Source organism: Colossoma macropomum, unplaced genomic scaffold (genome assembly GCF_904425465.1).
Source record: "Colossoma macropomum unplaced genomic scaffold, Colossoma_macropomum, whole genome shotgun sequence".
NCBI lineage: Eukaryota > Metazoa > Chordata > Actinopteri > Characiformes > Serrasalmidae > Colossoma > Colossoma macropomum.
The window spans coordinates 28,169,828-28,192,298 of record NW_023494801.1 but is presented as its reverse complement, the minus strand read 5'-3'; the positions used below and the strand labels follow the sequence as shown (position 1 = coordinate 28,192,298).

The following is a 22,471-nucleotide window of genomic DNA, read 5'->3' as shown; positions in this document are numbered from 1 at the left end:
TGTTCTACCCCGGACCACCCAGATTATTGTCCTGCATACAAAGTCTACTTAGGTCTATTTCCAATTTCCTCAAACAGATTTCAAATGCACATAGTCTTTTATTTTAATTAAAAAATATATATATTTTTTTTTTGTACAAACAATTGGAAGAAAAAATAATGACTAGGCCTAATATAAAGTGATTTAGCAGAAAATGTTGCTGCTGACACTATGTTAGATTGGTCTAACTGGGTTTATTTCTAATATTACTATTAAAATGATTTTCTAAACTAATTCACAACAGATAACGAAAGAACGAAATGAAGGAAATAATAAGTAAATTGGACTGTGAGTGTAAAATGAGGGATGAAGTGACATTTTCGCTAACACTCTGCTCAACCACCGGTGGGCCATCCAGAAAACACTGCGAAAAAAGCCAGGCCACCAGTTCTACCATCAGCAGGCTATCTGGGATGGGTTAGCAAGCTTTTTGGCCCTTATTAGGCACCCCAGTTGTGTTCCCTAATGATGGGGCCAGAGCGGGCTACAAGTGGGGCCTTTCAGGGCAAGACACACATACCTTATCTGTATCACTCACTGTACAGTATTAAGGAGGATGGGCCTCATAATACTTCAGAACTCTTTCTCTATGGACACCCATTAGGATATTTACGGTTTTTGGTTCAGTTTTGTAAGCTCTAATGTTTTGACTGTGTGTTGTTTCTCCATGGCGGTCTTCAGCTCAGCTCAACTGCGCTCTGTTCTGAACCTCCTGCCCACACAGGGATCTCGCAGCTCGGGTTCTCTGCGGTGGCTCCGCCGATTCTCCGCAGGCCCTGGTCCGGAGCCTCGAGCTGTCCGTGCTCTGCTTAGCGGGGAATCAGACCGCTACGGCGGCGTGACAGTCCGGCATCTGCCCGATCAGATCAGCGAGTCCACTTTCAGCTCCGTGCTGAGAGGTACATGGAGGAGTTACACTGTACAGTTAGCTTATACTCATAATTCAGGAAAAATTACTGTAGCGATGGAGTTGTGCCTTATATTTGGACCCCTTCTGGGTCTCAGTCCCCTGTCATTTCACTTGTGTTTACTTTAATTGTGTAGTGATTTGCCAGCTCTGCACTTTTCAGTGTTTTTCCTCCACTGACCCCGCTGACCCCAGCTCATTCCAAAGCTTCCTAAGCCCTTCATGAGCTTCAGCTTGTTTTGTTAGTTCCTTAAATGTGTGTCACACCATTTTCAGCAGAAACTGATAAAGTAGCCCCCAAAACACCCCCAATTAAAGGGGCACTCCAGACAAAAATAAAAGTGCAACCATTATTGCACATTAACCATCTTTTATGAACATACCTGTTAGCCTCCTACAGTGGTGCTGTAGAGCAAGATTCTTCAGTCTGACCAGGGTATATTTTGGTTTGTCCATCTGAATTTACGTGACCAAATTGTAAGGCAAATTATTCAGTAACTGCATGAAATAAATGTAAATATTTATTTCATTTTATTTATTTATTTATTTTTTGTAAAAGCTCCCCTCAAATTAGCAGAACGTGTTTTATGATCACACATATTGCTATATCCTTACAATTTACTTCTGAAAGCCAAAAATCTTAGATGCTCTTTGTATTATTTTATAAAAGTAATTTTTATGGAGCAGATCACTGAAGAGACACCATCTGTTTATAGTTTACAGCCCAGATTTGTGGAAAAATGGGTCAGTAGACAAAAAAATTGTGAGTTCAGCTTCTATTATAAGAGTTTAGAATTACATTACCCATCTATTTGACTGGAAAGAAAACAGTTACAGCTCTCATATGACCTCCACCTTTTGAATGTAGCTTATGAATACGAAAGTTATGAAGAATATGACGAAGTGCGTTTTGGAACCACAGGTGGTCTCAAGGAGTTGAAGAGGTTAAAGGCTAAGAAAACCCCCTTTAGCTGATGTATCTTGAAGGTGGGAGGGACTTTTGAGAAAATATGTGAGGACAGGATTTTTTGTGTGTTTGTTTGTTTGTTTGTTTACCTCTAGCTGGCTAATACAGAAGGAAGCCAGATAGCTATTAAATAGCTAGAAAGCAAAACATCACATCTGTATTTATTATCCTCTACATTTCCACAGTTATTAGCTGTTATTGCTTTTATTAGCACAACGTAAAATATTACACTCTAGTTTTAGACCAAAATGTCCCTTTAATTATTTCTAGGGGAGAATTTTCCAGACAGGTTAAAGTTATCTTTTATATCTTTGGCAGAAGTTAAAGGGGAACTCCACCAATTTTTCAAAAATTCTATATAATTAAATGGTTGAGATGTAATCAAAGTCATTCAGAGTGGTTTGATGCGAAATACTCCGTTCTAGAGAAACTTGCAGAGTCACAGTTATTTAGAGTGGTGTTGATAGGAAGGTGATAGGAAGCTCCCTCACAGAAACCTATTACACTAAATGATTATGAAATGCTGCTTGATGAGTGAGACATTGTTTTACGGTAGCTTTATGATCAAGTTTTACCCTAAAACGTGTTGTTAATCCATTTATTTTAATCCATTCATGGCAGACGGATACATGTAGGGTCTTGTGAGGCAAAATAGTCCCCAAAGAATATGTACTTTTTCAGATTTTCCACTAATTTACCATCATCAGCATTACATACAAAAACTCTGAAGACACATGTAGGTTCACTGGTAGTTTTGAATAGCAACAAACATGGCTATTTTTGTGTTGTAGACATGGTGACTTTGTTCCCACCAGCATTGTGGGAACAAATGTGTAACTTTCTTTACAACAAATCATTTTACATCGAACCACTCTGACTGACTTTGTTTACATCGCAAAGATGGAAGGATGCAAAATTTTGAAAAGTCGGTGGAATTCCCCTTTAAAGGGCCCATGTCCTACACTTTTCTTGTATTTTATGTTTTACCCCAAAGTCCATCTGTGACGTGTGTGCAGTTTTATGCACCAACAGTCACCATTTATATATGCATGACAAAGTTTACAAACTTTCTTTATCACTTAAACAGCCTGTTTTTGTTGCTGGCATTCAGGACACAGTGATGCCGGTTCTGCTGAAACATTCCTTATAACTTCAACGTAAATGAGTGAAGACAAGCTGCTGTAGACGGAATAGGCGGATGGTTGAAAATCTGGTGGATTTTATGACATCACAACAACAAGTGATTTCTAAACATGATGTTTTTGCAGCTTATTTTCCATATATGGACTTTTTTGGTCTGGGAAGTGAATTGTACATTTAGAAACTGCGTTTATGTACTACATTAAACTGTTTTCTTTCAAGACTGCAAGGATTGTTTGGTTTTCCCTGATCAAAATTGATGTATTTGAAAAAATGCAGTGTTATAAAACTCCTGGAGGGCTGTACAGCAATATGATGCTACAGTATGTCTTAATACAGTGTCCAGGGTTTTTGCTTTGTCCAGTGTTGAAGGATTGATCTCTCATAAGAAATATATAGCATGTGTACAATTTTACAGTAAATATACTGTTATTAACAATGTTATTACCAATCTAATTGCAGTGGGGGTTATTTAGCATACAATGTAATTCCATCTCCTCTGTGTCCCCGTCTGTACTGTGTCTCTGTGTCTGTGTGTGCTGTATGTGTGTTGTGCCTGTCTATGCTATGTTTATATGTTGTGTATGTGTCTGTTCTGTGTTAGATTCTCTCTCACAGTGGCGTTCTGAGGGGAAGATAGCAGTGTGGCTGTATGTGCCGCTTGCTCAGTGTCGTTTGGCGGAGGCTGCGGCGCTTCACGGCTTCACCTTTCACCATGCGCTCGGAGACACGGCCGTGCTCAGCCTGTGGATGGGGTCTGGGGAGAGCCGCCTGCCTGGCTACGCTACACACCAGGTCGGGGTGGCAGGTAAATATATTAAGGTTTCACAAATTTATCAGCACCAACAGCAATCAAACACATCAAACAAGCGCCAGTAATGTCTCTTTAAATCCTTAAACTCCCAGGCTTTTTATGTCTTAAGCCTTATTGTTTTTAGTTATTCCATGGAACATAATTGAGGTATTTTTAAATGTGAGGTGCATATAAATACCTTATAAATGGTTATTAATACCACTAATATTTTACACCTTTTCACAGTATGAACCTTCAAAACAGTCATAGTAGGGGTTATATAGACTATAGGCTGGTCGACTAATCAACTAATAAATCCACTACTCAGTGCTGTGGGCAGCAGTCGACTAGTCCTTGTTAGTACTTGATGAAATGGAAGTGAATGAAACCAAAAGTACTTTATTTGTGTGGATATCCTACACGGGATTAAACCCAATTCCACTGCAAGCTGTGTAAAACTGCAACGAAATACAGACTTAAAACAAGGTGACTGACTTGCAAATCAGCCAATCACAGAATGTTCAGCTTGACTTGCCCGTATTAGTACTGGCGATACCTAAAACTAATTTGCACAATGTTTTCTAGTTAAAAAACCAAGATTATCCCTTCTGTGGTCCGCCCCACCTAATACACTGCAGTTCGCTGCGGCTTTGACCTACTTTCTAAATAGAATATCCTGTTTTTAGTTTATATGCTTCTTTTAAACATTGACTGTTTTAATAAACATTTTCAATAAAAAAAATACATATTAAATAATAGAATACTGAGTAACCCAGTGTCTTTTGAATACTACTACACCTGTTGTTTTAATCTATTAGCTGCAAACATGTACATTCATGAGCGTCTTCTGGTGTAGACTTGCATGCTAGTAGCACTTCCTGCTGGTTCATGTGAGTCCATGTGGTTCCCAAAGCTTGTGCCCATCTGCCTTACATCAATAAGTTTTCCATTTTTATAGCGAAATCACTCAGCTATTCCACATATAAAACATTATGCTAACACATTATTCAATTTTGTCACCTTTTCTGATCCTGTTTCCCAGCCGTAGAGGTTAGAGCTAGCCTTTTCTCTAGGTTAGACATAGCTGCTCTACAGTAATATCCACTCACTTGAGTTTGGTTGTTTTACAGCAGCGACTGAAGCAAGCTAAAGTTCCAAAGCACGTCTGCATTTATTTTCAGTTAACGCAAATAAAACAAGTATGAGCAGAAGAGCTGCAGCAGAGAGAACTAACAAACAGCTTCTTAACAAACCTCTCTGTGACAAACCAAACAGAAAACTATGACTATTGGGCCACACGATCACACAGTGCTAGAGAGAATCTTAATTTCCCCACAGAATTTGCAAGCTGTTTAACGGTGAGCTAGTCCTCTCCAGTTCTCTTCTCTGGTTCTCTGTCAGTTTCCCAACATGGCGATTGCCACCCTTCACACATTGCCACTTGTCAATCATCAACGACATCCAATTACATTGCCCGTTAGTTCAACTTGCGTTTTATAAATGTGTTTTATGGTAAAAACACAGTAAAAGTACTACCTTCAGTTTCAAACTAAATTTAGTAATTACTTCTTAGAACAGAATTACGTTACTATATCTTGCTCCGAAAATGCTTGTCTATAAAGAGATGCTAGCATTTAGCCTGATAATTGTTTCCCATCAGACTGATAATACCAGCACAGCGTGAAGAGCCAGAGCCAGTTTAAATTCTCTGAGAGAGGTGAGATTCTGACAGCTGTGGTGATTTTAGCATGCAGTTTACATCAGACAGTCTATGTACTTCTGTGAGCAGAGTGCCTGAGGCTAAACTTAATAAAATACAACAAAAACTCTTCTGTGCTGAACATCTCATACCTTAAACTGCTGGACCTGCCACTACAGCCAGTCCCTAATAGCAAGCTTTGCCCAGACCTATGGAACACTCCGTTTCTTTTAACATGGTAATGACGACCAGTTGACTACTTTCTTGAATGACTAGTTGACTGGTAAAAATTAATAGTCATGCAGCCCTTAATCTGGAATTGTGCAGGCCCAGCTGCTAATGTGCTGCATGTATCTAAGACAGAATTTACACTTCTAACCCTCTTGTTTAAATACAGCTTTTAAATGGCATTTAAAGTGATATCTTCAGCACATTACACTGCCTTTGGATAAATCAACATGCAGCAAAGTAACAAAAGCAAGAGCAAAGTGAAAAGCTTCAGTTCCCCTCCACTGAAACAAGAATTCATGAGCTGAATGAGTTGGAATCAATGACTCTGTATATATATATATATATATATATACATATATTTGTAGTCAGTGGTTGGAACATGCAGCCGCTTTTGCTCTCACTGGATGTTGGTGATGACAATTACTCTGGTTATTCTTAAGTATGTGAGGAATGAAAGCCTGAACCTGCCAGCTATCTTGACCATTCAGGAGGTTAATTGTCATGTAAGAAACCCACATGCTATTTTAAAGAGTCAAATAACCACATAACCAAATGTAATGTCAGGCTGGAGACATGTTATTATACCACACCAAAACCTTTGTACAGAAAGTGTTTTTTTGTGTGGCGACAAAATTTATTTCTCAGATGCTCCGGTAAAAAGAAGATGCATTAAAATTGATCTTGTTTGAGAACATTGCAAGTTCTTTTTATTTACCTGTTTGAAAGTTCCACAACAAAGTTTTCTGCAATTTCGGGCAAGCTAGATGTGAACAGAGTCATTTAGAGTATGATCTGATGTGAAATGGTTCACAATTGATTTCCTAAGTGATAATAACACATCATTTACAGGGAACTAGTTTCGCATTTTAATATTTTAGGAAAATTTCTGCATGATTTATATTCATTAAAAATATATATATATATGTATTGGACACCACTATGATGTTTGCTCAGTTGTTGCTAGGCATTACAATAGTATTAACAGTAAAACCTGTTTAAAATACATGTGGAAACTATTTAAACCTGTTTTACTGCAAATTGTGCTGCTCTTGAGTCTGAAAGGTGCTGTATAAATAAATAAGCATAAATAAAGTTTACCACAAGGTTTATAATTTTTTTTGTTACTAAAATCAATAATAATGATGATAGTGATGGGTGCACAATATGTTATTTATTGTGAGTAGAAATGTAGGCTATGTGTAAAGGGAATCTAATAGGCCTTACCGTGCCTGTTCAGCCAGCACCATCTGAAAGACATTTCCAGTTTTCAGCAGCAGGGGCTGCTGGAGTGCGTTTTTCTTCGTGTGGTGGCGTAGAGGGCATGTTGGAACATGTCTCTGTGAGGATGCTGCGTTACAGGACAGGACGGATAAATCCAGTCCAGGACGAGAAAGGAGAGAGGAGGGGAATTTGGGGGAATTTTACAAGGGGAATGATACACTAAGAACACATTCAGACATACAGGTATCAATGTTACACAAAAACACTGACTTTTAGCGGTGATAAAGGGCAATTCCACTGATTTTTCTAAATTTCTGCAAAAATCAGTTGTTAAGATGGTTTGATATGAAGTGTTCCATCCTAGAGGAATTAATTATACACAGTGGTGTTGGAAACCAGACATCTGAAGCATTTAAAGGGGAATTACACCAATTTTTCAAAATTTCTAAATAATTCAATCTTTGAACAAAGTCATTCAGAGTGGTTTGATGTGAAGGGCACCATTCTACAGAAACTTACTGAGATAGATTGGTTTAATGCTTCTAAAAGCTACATTGCAGAATGTTTTACATGGAATGGTTACAGATATGCTGCCTGATGCCTCAGACATTGTTTTGATAGGTTAAGGTAAGATTTTGGCCTTTTAGTAGTTAATTACGGTGTAGAGGTACATGCAGGCTGTTTTAAGGCAAAATTGTTTCCAAAGAAAACTTTTTTTTTTTCAGGTTTACCACTATTTTACCACAATCAACATGACATGTCAAAACTCAGAAGACATGTGTAGGTTTTGATTGTTTTGGACAGTAAATAAAATGTCTATATTTGTATTTTAGACATCACACACTGTAAAGAAATCAGAGCCGGCAAGTTTCTCTTCAGTGAACCATTACACATCAAACTACTCTGAATGCTTTAATACCACTAAAAGCTACATGACATAACGTTATTACACAAAGTGGTTACAAATACATTGCCTAATGTCTAAAACATGTTACGATAGTTTTGAGAGAAGGTTTTGGCTTAAAACACATCTAATGGACACACTAGGCAAAAAGATGCGAGGTGTTGTGAGGCAGAAAGGAAGAAAACTTTATTTACCACTATTTTAACATTGTCAACATATAAAAAATTAGAAGACGTGCTGATGTGCAGATGAATTGCTTGTCCCTTTATGGTAAGGGAGACGTTTTCAGTTCATGAACTTTTCAACAAGTAGGTTCGGGAAATGTGGTAGGGGTGGGCCGTATAGCAAAAATATTATATCATAATACTTCAAGACATTTTCACAATGCACAATATGCAACATAATTTTTTTTTTCTTCTGAGATTTAATAAGCTGGAACAGACAGAATAAAATCTGTAATGCTACATAAATATACTTATACATACATATACTTACTATAATACTAATTATAAATATACAACTATGATGATTTTTATTGTGTTTTACACACTGCATTGCACTCAATCCAGTTAAACAGGCCTAATTATCCTCTCTTTTAATGAAATATAGTTAGTGTTCTTTAAGTATTGTTATGCTCAGAAAAGCGTATTCACATAATTTGTCATGATGACCATGAAATATCATCATATCACCCACCCCTAAACTGCAGTATACATCTTAATAATGCAGCTGCAAGTTAATAAGTTAATGTACGTCCATTTAAAAAAACGGCGTACTTGGTCATGTAATATGTTAGGTTATTAATTCTATACCACTAGATTGCTGTTGCCCTGTGATGGACTGGCGACCTGTCCAGGTTGTTTCCTGCCTTCAGCCCATTGAAAGCTGGGATAGGCTCCAGCACCTCCCCGACCCAGATGGATAAGCGGCGTAGAAAATGTGTGTGTGTGGATTGCTGTTTTAGCTTAACGTGACTCGATGTATGCTACGTGTTTTAATGTTGTTTTTTTTGTTAGTATTTTTCTGCCTTTTTTTTTCTTTTCCTTGTGTATTCACTATATTTGAGATCCTGGCTTCAGTTTGTTTTACTCCGTTATTGTTAAGCTCATCACATTACATTTAAATTTATGTATATTACAGTTTACATCTGATCAAACAAATTACTCAGCAGTGTTAGTTGAAGAGTAGATTCTCTCTTTAATAGATAGGACAAACTTAACTGCAATGAATGTAATTTGCTGGATGGTACTGATACAATTTTGAAAGAACAGAAAAAAATAAATTGATCTAAATAGATGGCAAAGTAAATGTGGAACAGCCAAAACAAGGTATGTCAGGTTTTGTAAGGAATCTTCTCTGCAAAGTGTTCAGGTAGCTTGGGATCATTAGCTTTAATAATGCTAACTTTAATATCATCTGATCATATGATATTAGTGATATAAAGATTTATTTGTTCACTTGTAAAAGAAAAGAAGAAATATTGAATTGTTTACATTCATCAAAATTCAATCAAAACTAAAAGAGGAAAGTTTGTGAATGAGCTTTAAGTTGGCTTGACAAAGCCATTGCTATGAATTTATCCCAGGTGGTGGCTAAGGTGTTGCTAAGCCATTACTGTGATATTCCAGGTGGTTGCTAAGGTGTTTTTTAGGCAATTGCTATGGTGTCCCAGGTGGTTGCTAAGGAGTTACTAGACCATTGCTATATAATGCCATGTGGGTGCTAAGGTGTTGGTAGGTTATTGTTATAGTGTCCCAGGTGGTTGCTAAGGTGTTGGTAGGCTATTGGTATGGTGTCCCAGGTGGTTGCCAAGGTGTTGGTAGGCTATTGCTATGTTATTCCTGGTAATTAGGTAATACTAGGCTGTTGTTAGATGTCCCAAGTCAATTCAATTAAAATTAAATGGTACAAATCCAATAAATTGCAATTTATTAACAGAACAAACTTGTTTAAACAAATACATGTAGAAACTAGTTTAACCCTGTTAGCATACACTTTTAAAATATGGTATTAAAAGGGTTCTATAGTAAAGGCATTGCCTCTATGTAGAACCGTGTACATCCAAAGAGCCCTTTGAGTGTTTAAGGGGTCCTTTGCACTTTCCACTGTTGTTACAAGTCAAAAACCCTTTTTTGTACTATATAGATCCATTTTTGCCAAAACTGTAGAGCCAAATGCCCACAACTACCTTTAATTCATGAAAGTATTATTAGCTTGTTTGAGTTTCTTTAACATTGAGTCTAAACAGTCTTGACTTTCCATTCCTGAAAAAGTGTAAGCAGTATGAAATAATGTTATAACACTCCTATATCGTCCAGTTGTGTTCTGCTAAATGCTTGGACAGTCCAGTGCCCTGGGTGTGTCTGGTATAAAGCTCAATGTGTATCCTCTCTAAACCAGACTCCAGCTGCTGTGGTGGCTACTTCACTCCTAAACTACTTATGAGTGTGTGTGTGTGTGTGTGTGTGTGTGTATGTGTGTGTATCTTGGAGTGGAATCGCTTTCCAGAGTGAACTATTTTATTGCAGTTTGCTGTATTTACACTATGACGATGTGCTTCAGTGGCATTAGTGGCAGGACTGTGGTGTTCTTCATTAAATGTTTAACTCTCCCTCTAACCAGCACTTGGCATTTGGCATAATGACCTTAGGCTCATGTGGAGCTGCTCCAAAGTCTCCCATTCTGCAGTGCTTTTCTATGGAGATTGAACACCTGTGTCAGCTATGGGTGCACCTTAACGTAGCTGAATACATTAATTAGGAGAGGTATCGGAATACGTTTGGGCATATATTGTGTCTCTGTGATTGTGTTTTTGAGTCTATACTTTTGGTAAATGTGTCAGTTTATCACTATCCAGTCCCATTTCTTGACAATGTTTTAGCACTGTGAAAATGGAAGATGCTCACCACTGAAGTCCATTCAAAAGTAGCCATTAATTCTGGCCGGCCATTATGTACTGGTGTCTTATGTACTTCCATTCTCATTCAGGACAAAACAGACACCAGGAAATTTTTTTTTTACCCTTTCAGCCAGAGAAAAGGCAAAGGTAGTGCAGTAGCTAGAAAGCCAGGTAGTCTTCCTAACTTTAGCTTTTAGCTTGTTGGTCTTCCACCTGCACTGCAGAAAATAATATCTTAAGAGAAATCATCTTAAATCTAGGCTAAATATCTAATATTTGTCATTTCTAGATGATTGTACGAATATTATAAGACTATAAAACTCATTTTGAGACGTTTTACTTGTTTTATGTCATTTCATTAAGTAAAATTATCCCACTATGTTGGCAGATAATTTTGGTAGTTTCAAGCATATATCTTAAAATAAGCAAAATTATCTGCCAATGTAGCGAGATAATTTTACTTAATAATATTAATTAAAGTAAAAAACATTTAGAATTAAGTTAAATAATCAATTTATAAGCTCACGACAATCTTAAAATGAGAAATATTAGACATATCAACTAGATTTAAGACACTTATACTTGTCTATAAATCATTTTTTGCTGTGTGGTAAGTAAATTCTGTTTTTGAAGAATTCTTTCCATTGTAATAATAACCAGAAGTCCTTGACAACAGTTATATGCAAGCTATGTAGCTTCTGTTTTTTTAGGACGCTTGTTTTCAGTTTTTCAAAGAAATCTGCAGGCTTGTTTTTCAACACCTCCCAAGTTCAGTCTTAGAAGTTGGTAACTACGTCCACTTCATATGGTCCAAGTGATCACGAACACATTCAGTGATGTTGCGAAGGCCAGCAGCATCTTAGACTACCTTCAAGTCTAATTGCTCAAATCAGATTTTTTGTATAGATTCGATCTAACATGGCGATTTAAATTGGTGTAGTAATTGACTCAAATCTATCATTAATATGAATAAACTGGCAACCTGAAACGACGAGCATGTGCACCTCCTGATCAGTAATGTCACGTGAATGAATGACGTGTGTCATGAACAGCAAACAAACTAACCAGCATAACATTTTTAGAGCAAACATCAGATCTGTGTCACATTAGAGCAAAAAATCAGATATGTGCCACTCCAGCCTGCTAATGTGAACATAACATTAATTTTGCAAGTGTCCATCTTTAGCAGTGAGCTTTAAGTGTTGCTTATCTGATTGGACAAGTTTTGTTGGTCTATCAGGTCTTTTTGGTGGTTGCTAGGAATCCCATTTTCTGTTTATCTTTGGATAATTTTTGGAACTCCAGTATTTCAAACTCCTGTTTTTTTCAGTTAATTTCCCTGGACTTTCTCCTTCCTTATACAAGATTATCCTACATCTAATCTCTGAAAGGTCTCCTGAAAAATGAGTAACATGTACTTAATGACTGTTTTGACTGGACCTTAACTAAATTAAGGTTACTCTCAGACTTTTACACAGAACTGTGTTTGTGTGTGTGTGGTGCTTAACCTCTTTCTTTTTTTTAAGGGGCTGTTGTGAATGAGTCCAGTGGAAAAGTCCTTGTTGTGCAGGACAAGAATAAGGTACGTGTAACTTTTCACAAGCACATCACTGCACACTGCTCCTTTATACATCACACTGTGGAGATCATTGTTTTGCGCTGACGTCACTTACATTTCTGATCAACGATTAAAGCTCAGATTAGCTCAGCTTAGTCACAGGTAAACAGGAGCAGTGTGTGTTGCTGAAATGTTAGTGGAAAAGCGAGGCACCTCAGGTTACAGCGCACGCACTCAAACCCAGCACAGGCAAAGGCCCACTTGTGAGTGAAGCAGTGTCTGAGAGCAGCACCATGTTCCTCTGCTCCAATCCCCTCTCTGCTCCACACCGCCTCCCAACTACTAAAAACAGCCTTCATTATGCATGTTTGCATAAACTGAGCTTTTCCGGCAACTCATTACCGCTCTTCATTCTCCTTGGACGCACCAAATCTGCTCTGCACTGGAAATGTGCACAACTTTCAGACAGGCAAAAAAGATTCTGGAATTTCTAGTCACCTGCATCTGTCTGGGGCCGGATTCACGAAGAGTTTCTTAAAAAAAAATTGCAAAGGTGCTTAAGACAAACACTAAGAAGTTCATGAGAATGTTCTTAAATGCAATTCTTGAAAAAAAACTTAAGAAGTTCTCGAATACTCTCTTCAAAAAATATTCTGTTTTCCTATGTAGGCTACATTACCTTTTACCCCATACCATAATTGTTGCAAGATACATTTTGAATTTTAACTTTTATTTCCATTATTTAGTTTAAATGATAGGTTAAGTGTTAAAAAATTGAAACAAACAAGAACTAGAGGTAATGTTGGAGGAAACAGCCAACAGGAAATAAATCCCCCTTTAAAAAATACAATAATTGTGGGGTGACAGCAGAAAGCAAGACATAAGGACCCGCAGGAAGTAGATATGCTGATAAATTTAGATGCTTACTTTGTCAACTCTTACAGCCTAAGACACGAGTGAGACTGTTGTAAGGTTAAGAAAACATATTTGCAGACACTGTTGAGAACTGTAAAGTTCATTTGAGGGGAAACACTATTACCTTTGATGTTAGAGGGGTAGCTAAAGTAATTGTAAGTTAACAAATCATTTTATTCCTACAGTTAAAGTGGACCGCTAGCTAGCACACTCTCATAAATGAAGTTAATTATGTACAGTAGCATCCTGCAGCAGGTGACTAATGCAAGCAGGAAACAGCGTCTAGCTATGCTGCAAACAATGGTGTAAGAAACTTTCATAACAAGTACTGATAATTTAGAAAAGTTTTAAGTATCCTACTTGCTGGGAGCAGTGAGAGAGACTTTATGTGAACGAGCAGCTGACATAAACATATTGCTTACTCTGATTGGTACTTTGGCTAATCTGACATCATTTGCACCAAGTTTAGTCCCACCCAAATCAATCTGTTTCACTTTTAAACTGCTGTCATAAATGCAAATCGCGCTTTGAGCCCACCCCAAGGACAGTTGTACATGGGCATTTGTTGACCAGGTGAAGGATACAGAATCTGACTCTCCTTCGCGTGCACTTGCATCGGACAGCTGTGTGTAAACAACCAAAATCCTGTGTAATCTGTAGCGTCCAAATGCCTGCGTGACACATGTGCACACAAAGGGGTGTCAGAATTCAGCACAACACCGGCAAAGACAGCATCAGGGGATGCAGAAAACACTATGTCAACTTACAAGGCAGAGTAACATTACAGGATTTTATTACAGGGGGTTGCAAACTTTCAGGGCTTATTTGGGGTGAGATTGATCTTTACTTGCCCCTTTTTCGCCTGAATTTATTTCTTTGCATGTTAGCCTGAAATGGGAGTGAGGTTAGATGACTTTTGGCATCCGTAAAGACTACAAAACACTGTGAGACAGGGATAGCACAGATAAGGTTACATTGCAGTATTTCATAAATGACACTGGCAGGGATGTACAGTCTGCTGTCAGATTTTCATTGTTTTCCTGTTAGCCCTGAGACTGTCTTATGGCTTTTTTATCTCTTTAAGCTCTCACCAACGAGTAAAAGCCAAGTCAAGTCAAAGTTTATTTATATAGCACTTTTTACAACAGGTGATGTCACAAAGCAGCTTTACAGAAAAATTCAGGTCCAAGACAATGCGGACAGTGGCAAAGAAAAACTCTGTAAGAGCAGGAGGAGAACTCCTCTGGTCGACACCGGGCAGCAAACAGCGTTAGTATATACTATAAAAATACAGAGGCAGGGAAAAACAGATGGAGCAATGTTTAATTGGACAGTTTGAGTTCATGTAGCAGCAGCAGCAGCATCAGAAAGGTCAGCTCATGCAGGTGAGGTTTGCAAAGAATTGTACAGCGAGAAGCAGCAATATTACAGTCTAGCTAAAAGGGAGAAACCAGAAAGGTAACAGAAACATGGGAGCTCCCTGAGATGTCAGTGCCCCTTCGCTCCACCGAGGAAAAAACTAATTACCAAAGGCTTAACTAAACAAGTAGGTTTGTAGCCCAGACTTAAAGACTGAGGCTGTGTCTGAGTCCCAAACACCGACTGGAAGATTATTCCAAAGCTGGGGGGCTTTGTATGAGAAGGCTCTCCCCCCCCTGATGTAACTTTATTAATTCCAGGTACTAATAATAAGCCAACACCATTCCTAGTTTTACTCATGCCTGGTCTCTTGCTTGGTCACTCTCTCTTTTTTCTCTTCCTTGCTTCCTTCAACAACGTCTTCTTCGGTGTCTTTGCAGCCTCTGCCATGATGGCCATACTGGGAATACAGAGGTACTTCTTATAACTAGCTGAGTTGTTAGTGTGTGACGTGATGCCATAAAGCATTATGCAGTTCTTGTGAGAGGTCTCGTGCCTGCTTCTCCAAAGTTACATAGTGTTAATCCACAATAGTGGAATCCACAGTCAGACAGAGCATGTGAAAACCGGAAACTTGTCCATCTGGAAAAGAAGTCTTGTCTCCAAAAGAACTATTTATACAGATCAACAACTTAATTCATTAAAATCATATAACATTTCATACAAATGCTTTCTACTGAAGGAATTCTCCAGCTTGGTGAATGGCTTCTAATATGACTGAGTTTCCAGTCTAAGGAGACATGCCAAAATTATTGACTTGATAATTGATGGTGCAGATGCAGCAGATGGATATTAGCTTCCTGGACAAAATGCTGGAGTATTCTTTCAGGAACCAAATAGTTACAAAAATGTTTTCAGATTGTTTCCACTTCTTGTCATCTCCTGTCTGCAAAATAAAACCTCTTTACTGGAAGTTAACAGAGCTGTTTGTTACAGATTGGGGAGTGTAAACAGTGGCTTTTATCTCTTTTTTGGTTCAATTCTGTTCAGTGTTATTTGTTTAGAGCTTTGTACAACAGATATTATCGCAGAGCAGCTTGTCTAGAGATGCACGTGCAGCCCCCGAATGAGCACCAGTGAGGGAGACAGTGGAAGGAAAAACTCCCTAAGAGAATGAAGAAGAAACACTAAGAGGAACCAGGACTCAAAAGGGAAACTTTCTACAGGCATGAAGAAAAACCACTGAGAGGAAACAGCCCTCAAAGGAGGAACTCTCTAAGAGCATGAAGAAGAACCACTGAGAGGAAACAGCCCTCAAAGGAGGAACTCTCTAAGAGCATGAAGAAGAACCACTGAGAGGAAACAGCCCTCAAAGGAGGAACTCTCTAAGAGCATGAAGAAGAACCACTGAGAGGAACCGAGACTCAAAAGGGAAACTCTCTAAGAGCATGAAGAAGAAACACTGAGAGGAACCAAGACTTAAAAGGAGAAACCCTTGAGATCATGAGGAGGAAACACTAAAAGGAATTAAGACTCCAAAGGAAAACTTTCTAAGAGCATGAAGAAGAAACACTGAGAAGAACCAGGACTCAAAAGGAGAAACTCGCTACGATTATGAAGAAGAAACACTGAGAGGAACCAGGACTCAAAAGGAGGAACTCTCTACAAGCATGAAGAAGAAACATTAAGAGGAACCAAGTCTTGAAAGGAGCCCAGCTGTCATTGTGGCTCCAGCACTCCACTGCGACCCAGAAGGATAAGCGGTTTAGATGATGGATGGAAGTCTTGAAAGGAAAACTCCTTACAAGCATGAAGAGGAAACACTGAGAGGAACCAAGACTCAAAGGGAGAAACTCTCTAAGAGCATGAAAAAGAAACACTGACAGCAACCACGACTCTAAAGGAAAACTTTCTATGAGCATAAAGGAGAACCACTGAAAGGAACCAAGACTCAAAAGGAAATCTCCTTACAAGCATGAAGAAGAAACACTGAGAGGAACCAAGACTCAAAAGCAGAAACTCTCTAAGAACATAAAGAGGAAACACTGAGAGGAACCAAGACTCAAAAGGAGAACCCAAAACTCCAAATAGTGCAGTAACTAAATACTAGTAGGACAAGTTTACAAAGAAGATTAAACAGAAGCGCTCGGATCACACACAGCAAATTAAGCCAGTAAAATTCTGAAAGTCTTTTACTCTTTCATTCCCTTCCTTTATCTTCCCCCTTAGGCCAGCTTCTCTATCGTCATTTACTGGTAGAAAGCCCGCAATGTGCAAGCTGGCTAGGAGCCAATAGCAATGTCTGGCAGACCCACACATGGCAAAGCACCTCCAGGTTTGCGTTACTCAATAACCAAATCTTAAAGGTACTTAAGCCATTATGCTCTTCCTTCCACAGACAAGTGACTCAACACCAAGAGATTTTGAAGATTTAGGTTCCGTTTTGTCTGTGTGGGTGTCGGAATTAGATGATTCACATGTTCAATGAAAAATAACACCATGGTAAAAACAATGATTTCACTTACAGCTTAAATGATCCACAAAGTCATTTAATGATATTCAAAGTTGTTTTTCTTACTATCTCATCGCTCATTAACAACGAAATGGTGCAAGACTGTTTCTGTTCAGCCTGTTCAGGTCTAACTTGAATATTTGATTGAGAGCGTTTCTCGACTTGAACATAGAGCATCTAGATCTCGAGGAAAATGCAGAGTTCAGTAACCCTGCCATCTCTCTTAGACACACACCCACCCCCATCCACCCAACACACACTGTCATTAACTGCACTGTCTGTACTTCCTGTCCCAGGGTAATGTTTTCCAGACTCTTCCATCCCTGCAGCTTTTCCTCTGTACTGGGCAAGATTTTGTTCCACCGATAACACGGCGATGTTTGTAAAGCGGGACTAGGGTCTAGATGGGAAACTGTTAAGGGGAAGTCAATGTTTAACAGAATTCTGGAATCATAAGTGAAGGACATCAATGATTATAAGAGTTTGTTAAGTTTGCATCAGTCAGAAGTTAACCCCTTACCCCTCACTACATGCCATTGCCTTATGGCAACAATGACTTTTCTTTATTTTTTGCCAGTATGACAGTATAAATGTTGTTTTTTTCTTTCCATTTGGGAAAATTAAGGCTTTCTGATTAACATTCTTTATTTCATCACATCCCTTGTGTACATCTTACAGTTTTTAAGTTTGCATCAATCAAAAGTTAACCCTTTACTGCATTGCCATATGGCAATAATTTATGGAAACAATTAATTTTTTTTTTAATAACTGTTGCCTCATGGCAATGTAAAAGTCTTTTTTTTTCTTTTCTTTTAGGAAAACAAAGGCTTTGTGAGTAGCTTAAGTTATGATTTGCTTTGCATGAATAAGACCAGTTTGCACATAAGGCCATAAAATATAATTGTTGCCATGTGACAACAGCATGCCACAACTGAAATCTGGAGTGTTTGCAGTGGAAGTAAATAAATACTCTTCCATTTTCATATTTTTTAATATTCCAAGTTGATGGTTTTAATCAATATCCTTAAAACATTTATGTCCAATGAAAAACATGTATCTCCATTTTTTGAGATTTTTACTTTTCTGCATCATTTGAGCAGCTGTCCTTTACATTGTGTGAAAATTTCATGATGATTAGACCAATAGAAATGCTCCAAAACGGCTTAGAATAAAATCTCTTTCCATTAACTTACATTGAAATAAAGAACGTTTTTGCCCTCTCCTGTAAAGTTACTATTTTGGAGACAGCAACGATATGTGGATGTTATGCACATGTTCGTTCATGTGGATGATGATTGTGGCTGTATCTTGTGGTAGCACATTGGTTTATTACCATTATATGCATTGCAGACTACAGTCTATTGTTGCCATATGGCAACAAAATGCAAAATACACCTCCCATACACAAAATATAAATGTTTTTAATATAAAATATTTAATATTTCTAATAAACAGGTTATTGTCATGAAGTAAAGTGTTAAGTACAGTTTTTGGTGTAACTTTGGTAAACATAAGTAAACGGTTGTATTTACAGTCACATAATATCAAGGAAAATGTAGTTTGCATGATTACATGAAAACCAGATATGATCTATATACACTATATACAAACAATTACCACTGAAACGAAAAAAGAAGATATATGTAAGTCACAGAAGTAACGATATTTTGTGCTCATAATTTCATGTTAATGCAGTTGGTTGGGGCACAAATATACTCATCCCACAAAAATACTTTTATTGAATCATTTAGGAAAAATATTTCAGAAATAAAAGGGAAAACACAACTTTCGAGCTTTACCTTTATCTTCAAAACCCAAATAATTACATAATGTGGTATTAAAAAGCATTAAAAAGTCTACTTACTTTTTTAAAAACATGACTACTCAAGTAAGAATTACATTTTCATTTATAACTAGCAGCATTTTCTTTTTTTGATAAATATTAGTTAAGAAAAACAAAATGCTTTGTGGACATCAGTAGAACTCTCAAAGAAAAAAATACAGAGAAGGCAAATATGATGCTGAATTCAAAGCAGTAACAAAATCACTTATGATTATTGGACAATGTGTTTGCAAAGCATGATAAAATAACACATTCCCAAAAAGGCACATTTCAAATAAATGGAGAAATGAATGCTGATAATGCTATAAACTACAATACAAAACTCTTTTAAAAACTCTTTCTAACACAATAATGTTTGTTTCAGACTGTGAATGCATGGAAGTTCCCTGGTGGCCTTTCAAACCCAGGAGAGAATATTGGTAAGTATCAAAGCAGGGTGGCAAAACGCTGAATTTTATACAGTTTTTAAAGTAAAGCTTGACGTTCTCATTATTGCCCACTATGATATATAATTTTAATTGTTATCAGTAACAGTCCATTTTTTCTACATCTTGGAAATTGTTTAACCCACTTTCTGTTCTCATAGTGTTCTCATAGCTTTAAGGCATTTTTCCAATGGCCAGTGCAGTACAGTACAGTTACAAGCTTGTATTCATGCATTTTGTCGTAGCTTACCTGTGCTGAATTAGGTTGCACTTGTTGCCATGCCAAACTGAATGTATGGGTGGAGATAGTAATAGTGCAGACCATTGATTGGTCATACAATTACCATAAAAAAGGCAGAATAAAAGCTGCATCACTCCCGGACCCCTACATTTGATTTATTTTGTATCTTAAGTTGATGTAGACTGTGTTAATTTATGTGGACTATCATAAGCACTATGAGATGTTAAGAACCGTCTACAAATTCCACTACAAGTGGCAATTGTAAGGGGTCCAAGCACTATGCACCTAGCGCAGGCAGTAGAACACAACTGATGGGCAAAGTTCTTAGAATGGCCTCTATTATAATAGGGTCCCAAATTTCACATATATTGTCCTTTTAACCTAGATATGAATGAAGCAAGAGTTATTGAAACTTAACAAACAAAATAATAATGTATTTTAGTCTATTTTATTTTAAAATCACTACAATTTTCTATGAGGAATGATGCTGTCATACCCCGCAATAAGGTATTGGCCAACTTTTTCACTGCTCATGAATTTTCATGTCTGTGTACTATACGGTCCGGTGGAAAAATGCCTTTCAACCAACATGAAAATCATATATATTTACATTTTACATAAAATAATACTATAATGCCACTCTTATTTTTGAACATTCGACCATTCAGAATTTTATACTAACAAAATTATAGTGATCTCACTTTATTTCGATCGCCCCCTCTAGATGATCTGTCTGGATTTTGGGTTCAGGTTAGGATTAGGGTTAAGGAAAATTGAGGTGAATTTAGTAGGTAATTAGCTGAATGTTCAATGCAAGATAAAAAACATCTACAAAGCATCTAGAGTGGCTTATCCAAATAAAGTGTTACCATCATAGCTGCTCATTATATCCATTTTTTACCATTAAGCAGCTTTTCATCCTCTTATAGAGAAACATGCGTCAAAATAAACAATCTGTATTCAGTCAAAAAAGAAAAAGCATCATTTGTTACCACATATGGGTTGCTGGTAGTACAACAGTGATATTTGTTCTTTTTTGCATTCTCATAAATGCTTGAAAAGCTCTGTTTCTACTTTACAGCTCAATTCCCATTTTACCTTGTGATTTCATGTGTGGCATAGAGCTTCCTTTTTTTACACCAACTCCTTGAAATATACTCAGAACCACATTCAGAAACAACACAAAACACATGCAAATGATAAAAGGACTTGATACTACAGTAAGAAATAAAATATCATCTCAAGTAATAATGTAATCTAAAATAGAATCTCAAGTCTCACTTAAATATCATATATTACATTAGTTTGACTTCAAGGAAAAGTTAACATAGGGAGACTGACTGGGATTGTTGCTGCTCTCTTCAAAAGGAAGCTCAAAATTCCACAGATACAGTATGGTAGTTTACAGTTTTATGGAAATGTGAATGAATAATTAAGCTATATCAGTCTGTTTCATCCAGAATTGTGGCTTCTTCTCATCTCGCTATGTTTTCTTTTACCACCTAAACTAGGTGCTACCGCTGTTCGCGAGGTGTTTGAAGAAACTGGCGTGCAATCAGAATTCCGATCTCTCCTGAGCATCCGCCAGCAGCACAATCATCCTGGAGCATTCGGAATGTCGGACATGTATTTGATCTGCCGCCTTAGTCCATTAACACATGACATCAGCTTTTGCACGCAGGAATGTCTGCGCTGCGAGTGGCTGGACTTGGTGGATTTGGCCAAAACCAAGGACACTACACCTGTAACGAGCCGCGTTGCCAAACTGCTGCTGTACGGCTTGGAAAAGGGGTTCGACAGCATTGATCTAAGCATGGAAGAAGTTCCCGCAGTGTACACTGGCCTGTTTTATCAGATTTATCACAGGAAACCTCCGGTGGGGCATGAATAGACCTCACTGAATCTAGAATGTCTGGAGAACATTAAGGCCCAATTTCCTAGCAACCAACTGGAACTGGAAGCCTATTGTGAGATTCTGGAAACAGTATTTAAAAGTCATTCATTATGGGATGTTTTCTAAGCTTGTGTCTATACAATCAATACATAAGTTAAATACAGTATTTGATGTAAATATTATATTTACAATCTTGTAACACTAATAAAAGTTGCAAGTAATATATTGTCATAAATGTAATAGAAACTACATAAAATTAACAATCCATAGTGTTTTTTTTTTCCTCCCACAAAATCCCTTTTGTTAAAATCAACTAGACGCAATGCAAGGTTATAATAGAAGACATATGGAAGTCTCAGAAGCAGCATAATTTAAACTCACATTATGTAGTTGTGACATTCTATCAAAGTGTGGACCCCAACTAAAAGACAATGAAGAGCAATTCCGACTTACAAAACCCTTTCCTATAACTTTGGTGCAGGGTCAAACTGGAATGACAGCCCAGCACAGCCTTTAGAACAATAGATCCTTCTACAAGCTTGTGAAAGAAGATTAGTTTTCAGTGTTTATAATCACGGCTGATCTGTGGAATCTGTAGCATTTTATTGTTTGATTGCTGGTTAAAAAAGATTAATTTTATATTATTATGTCACTCTATTTGGTTATCCACATTGCTTTTCACATCTCTGAAGAACGTTTCACCTTCAACTGGTGGTGAAAACTCACACAGAAGAAGTTCAGCCCTTGGCAGACATGGGGAGAAAGAGGATAGCCTTTTGGCCAGGTCCGGTTTTAGATCCACTCTTATACTGCCCCGTCCTCTTCAGGGCCACGTACCAATCTGGATATTTCCGTGATCTGTAGGTGTTGTAGTTGTTCGCCTCCAAACGCTCCAGGAAATGACATTCTTCAGTCGGTCGTCTC

At 37.7% G+C, this 22,471-nt stretch overlaps 2 protein-coding genes across 4 annotated transcripts in view; one reads left to right on the top strand and one right to left on the bottom strand.

The window, feature by feature from the left end:
• Positions 1-661: 661 nt before the first annotated feature.
• On the top strand, positions 662-21,768 carry nudt6 (nudix (nucleoside diphosphate linked moiety X)-type motif 6). The gene is made up of 5 exons (XM_036589544.1): positions 662-938; positions 3,658-3,861; positions 12,327-12,382; positions 19,352-19,406; positions 21,165-21,768. Exons 1-5 carry the CDS (start codon positions 707-709, stop codon positions 21,542-21,544), a joined length of 927 nt encoding a protein of 308 aa, XP_036445437.1. The 5' UTR covers positions 662-706; the 3' UTR covers positions 21,545-21,768.
• The window catches only part of fgf2 (fibroblast growth factor 2), a 21,010-nt gene continuing 20,292 nt past the window's right edge, over positions 21,754-22,471 (bottom strand). For all 3 annotated transcript variants that reach the window (XM_036589545.1, XM_036589546.1, XM_036589547.1), the window contains one exon: positions 21,754-22,470. In XM_036589545.1, coding sequence (XP_036445438.1) covers positions 22,285-22,470 — 186 coding nt within the window. In that variant the 3' untranslated portion in view covers positions 21,754-22,284. The remainder of the gene's footprint in view (position 22,471) is intronic.

Coding starts and splice junctions, on each gene's coding strand:
- nudt6 (XM_036589544.1), top strand. CDS start 707: ATGGCGGTCTTCAGCTCAGCTCAACTGCGCTCTGTTCTGAACCTCCTG. Junction 939..3,657: donor TTTCAGCTCCGTGCTGAGAG/GTACATGGAGGA, acceptor GTTCTGTGTTAG/ATTCTCTCTCACAGTGGCGT. Junction 19,407..21,164: donor AAACCCAGGAGAGAATATTG/GTAAGTATCAAA, acceptor CACCTAAACTAG/GTGCTACCGCTGTTCGCGAG.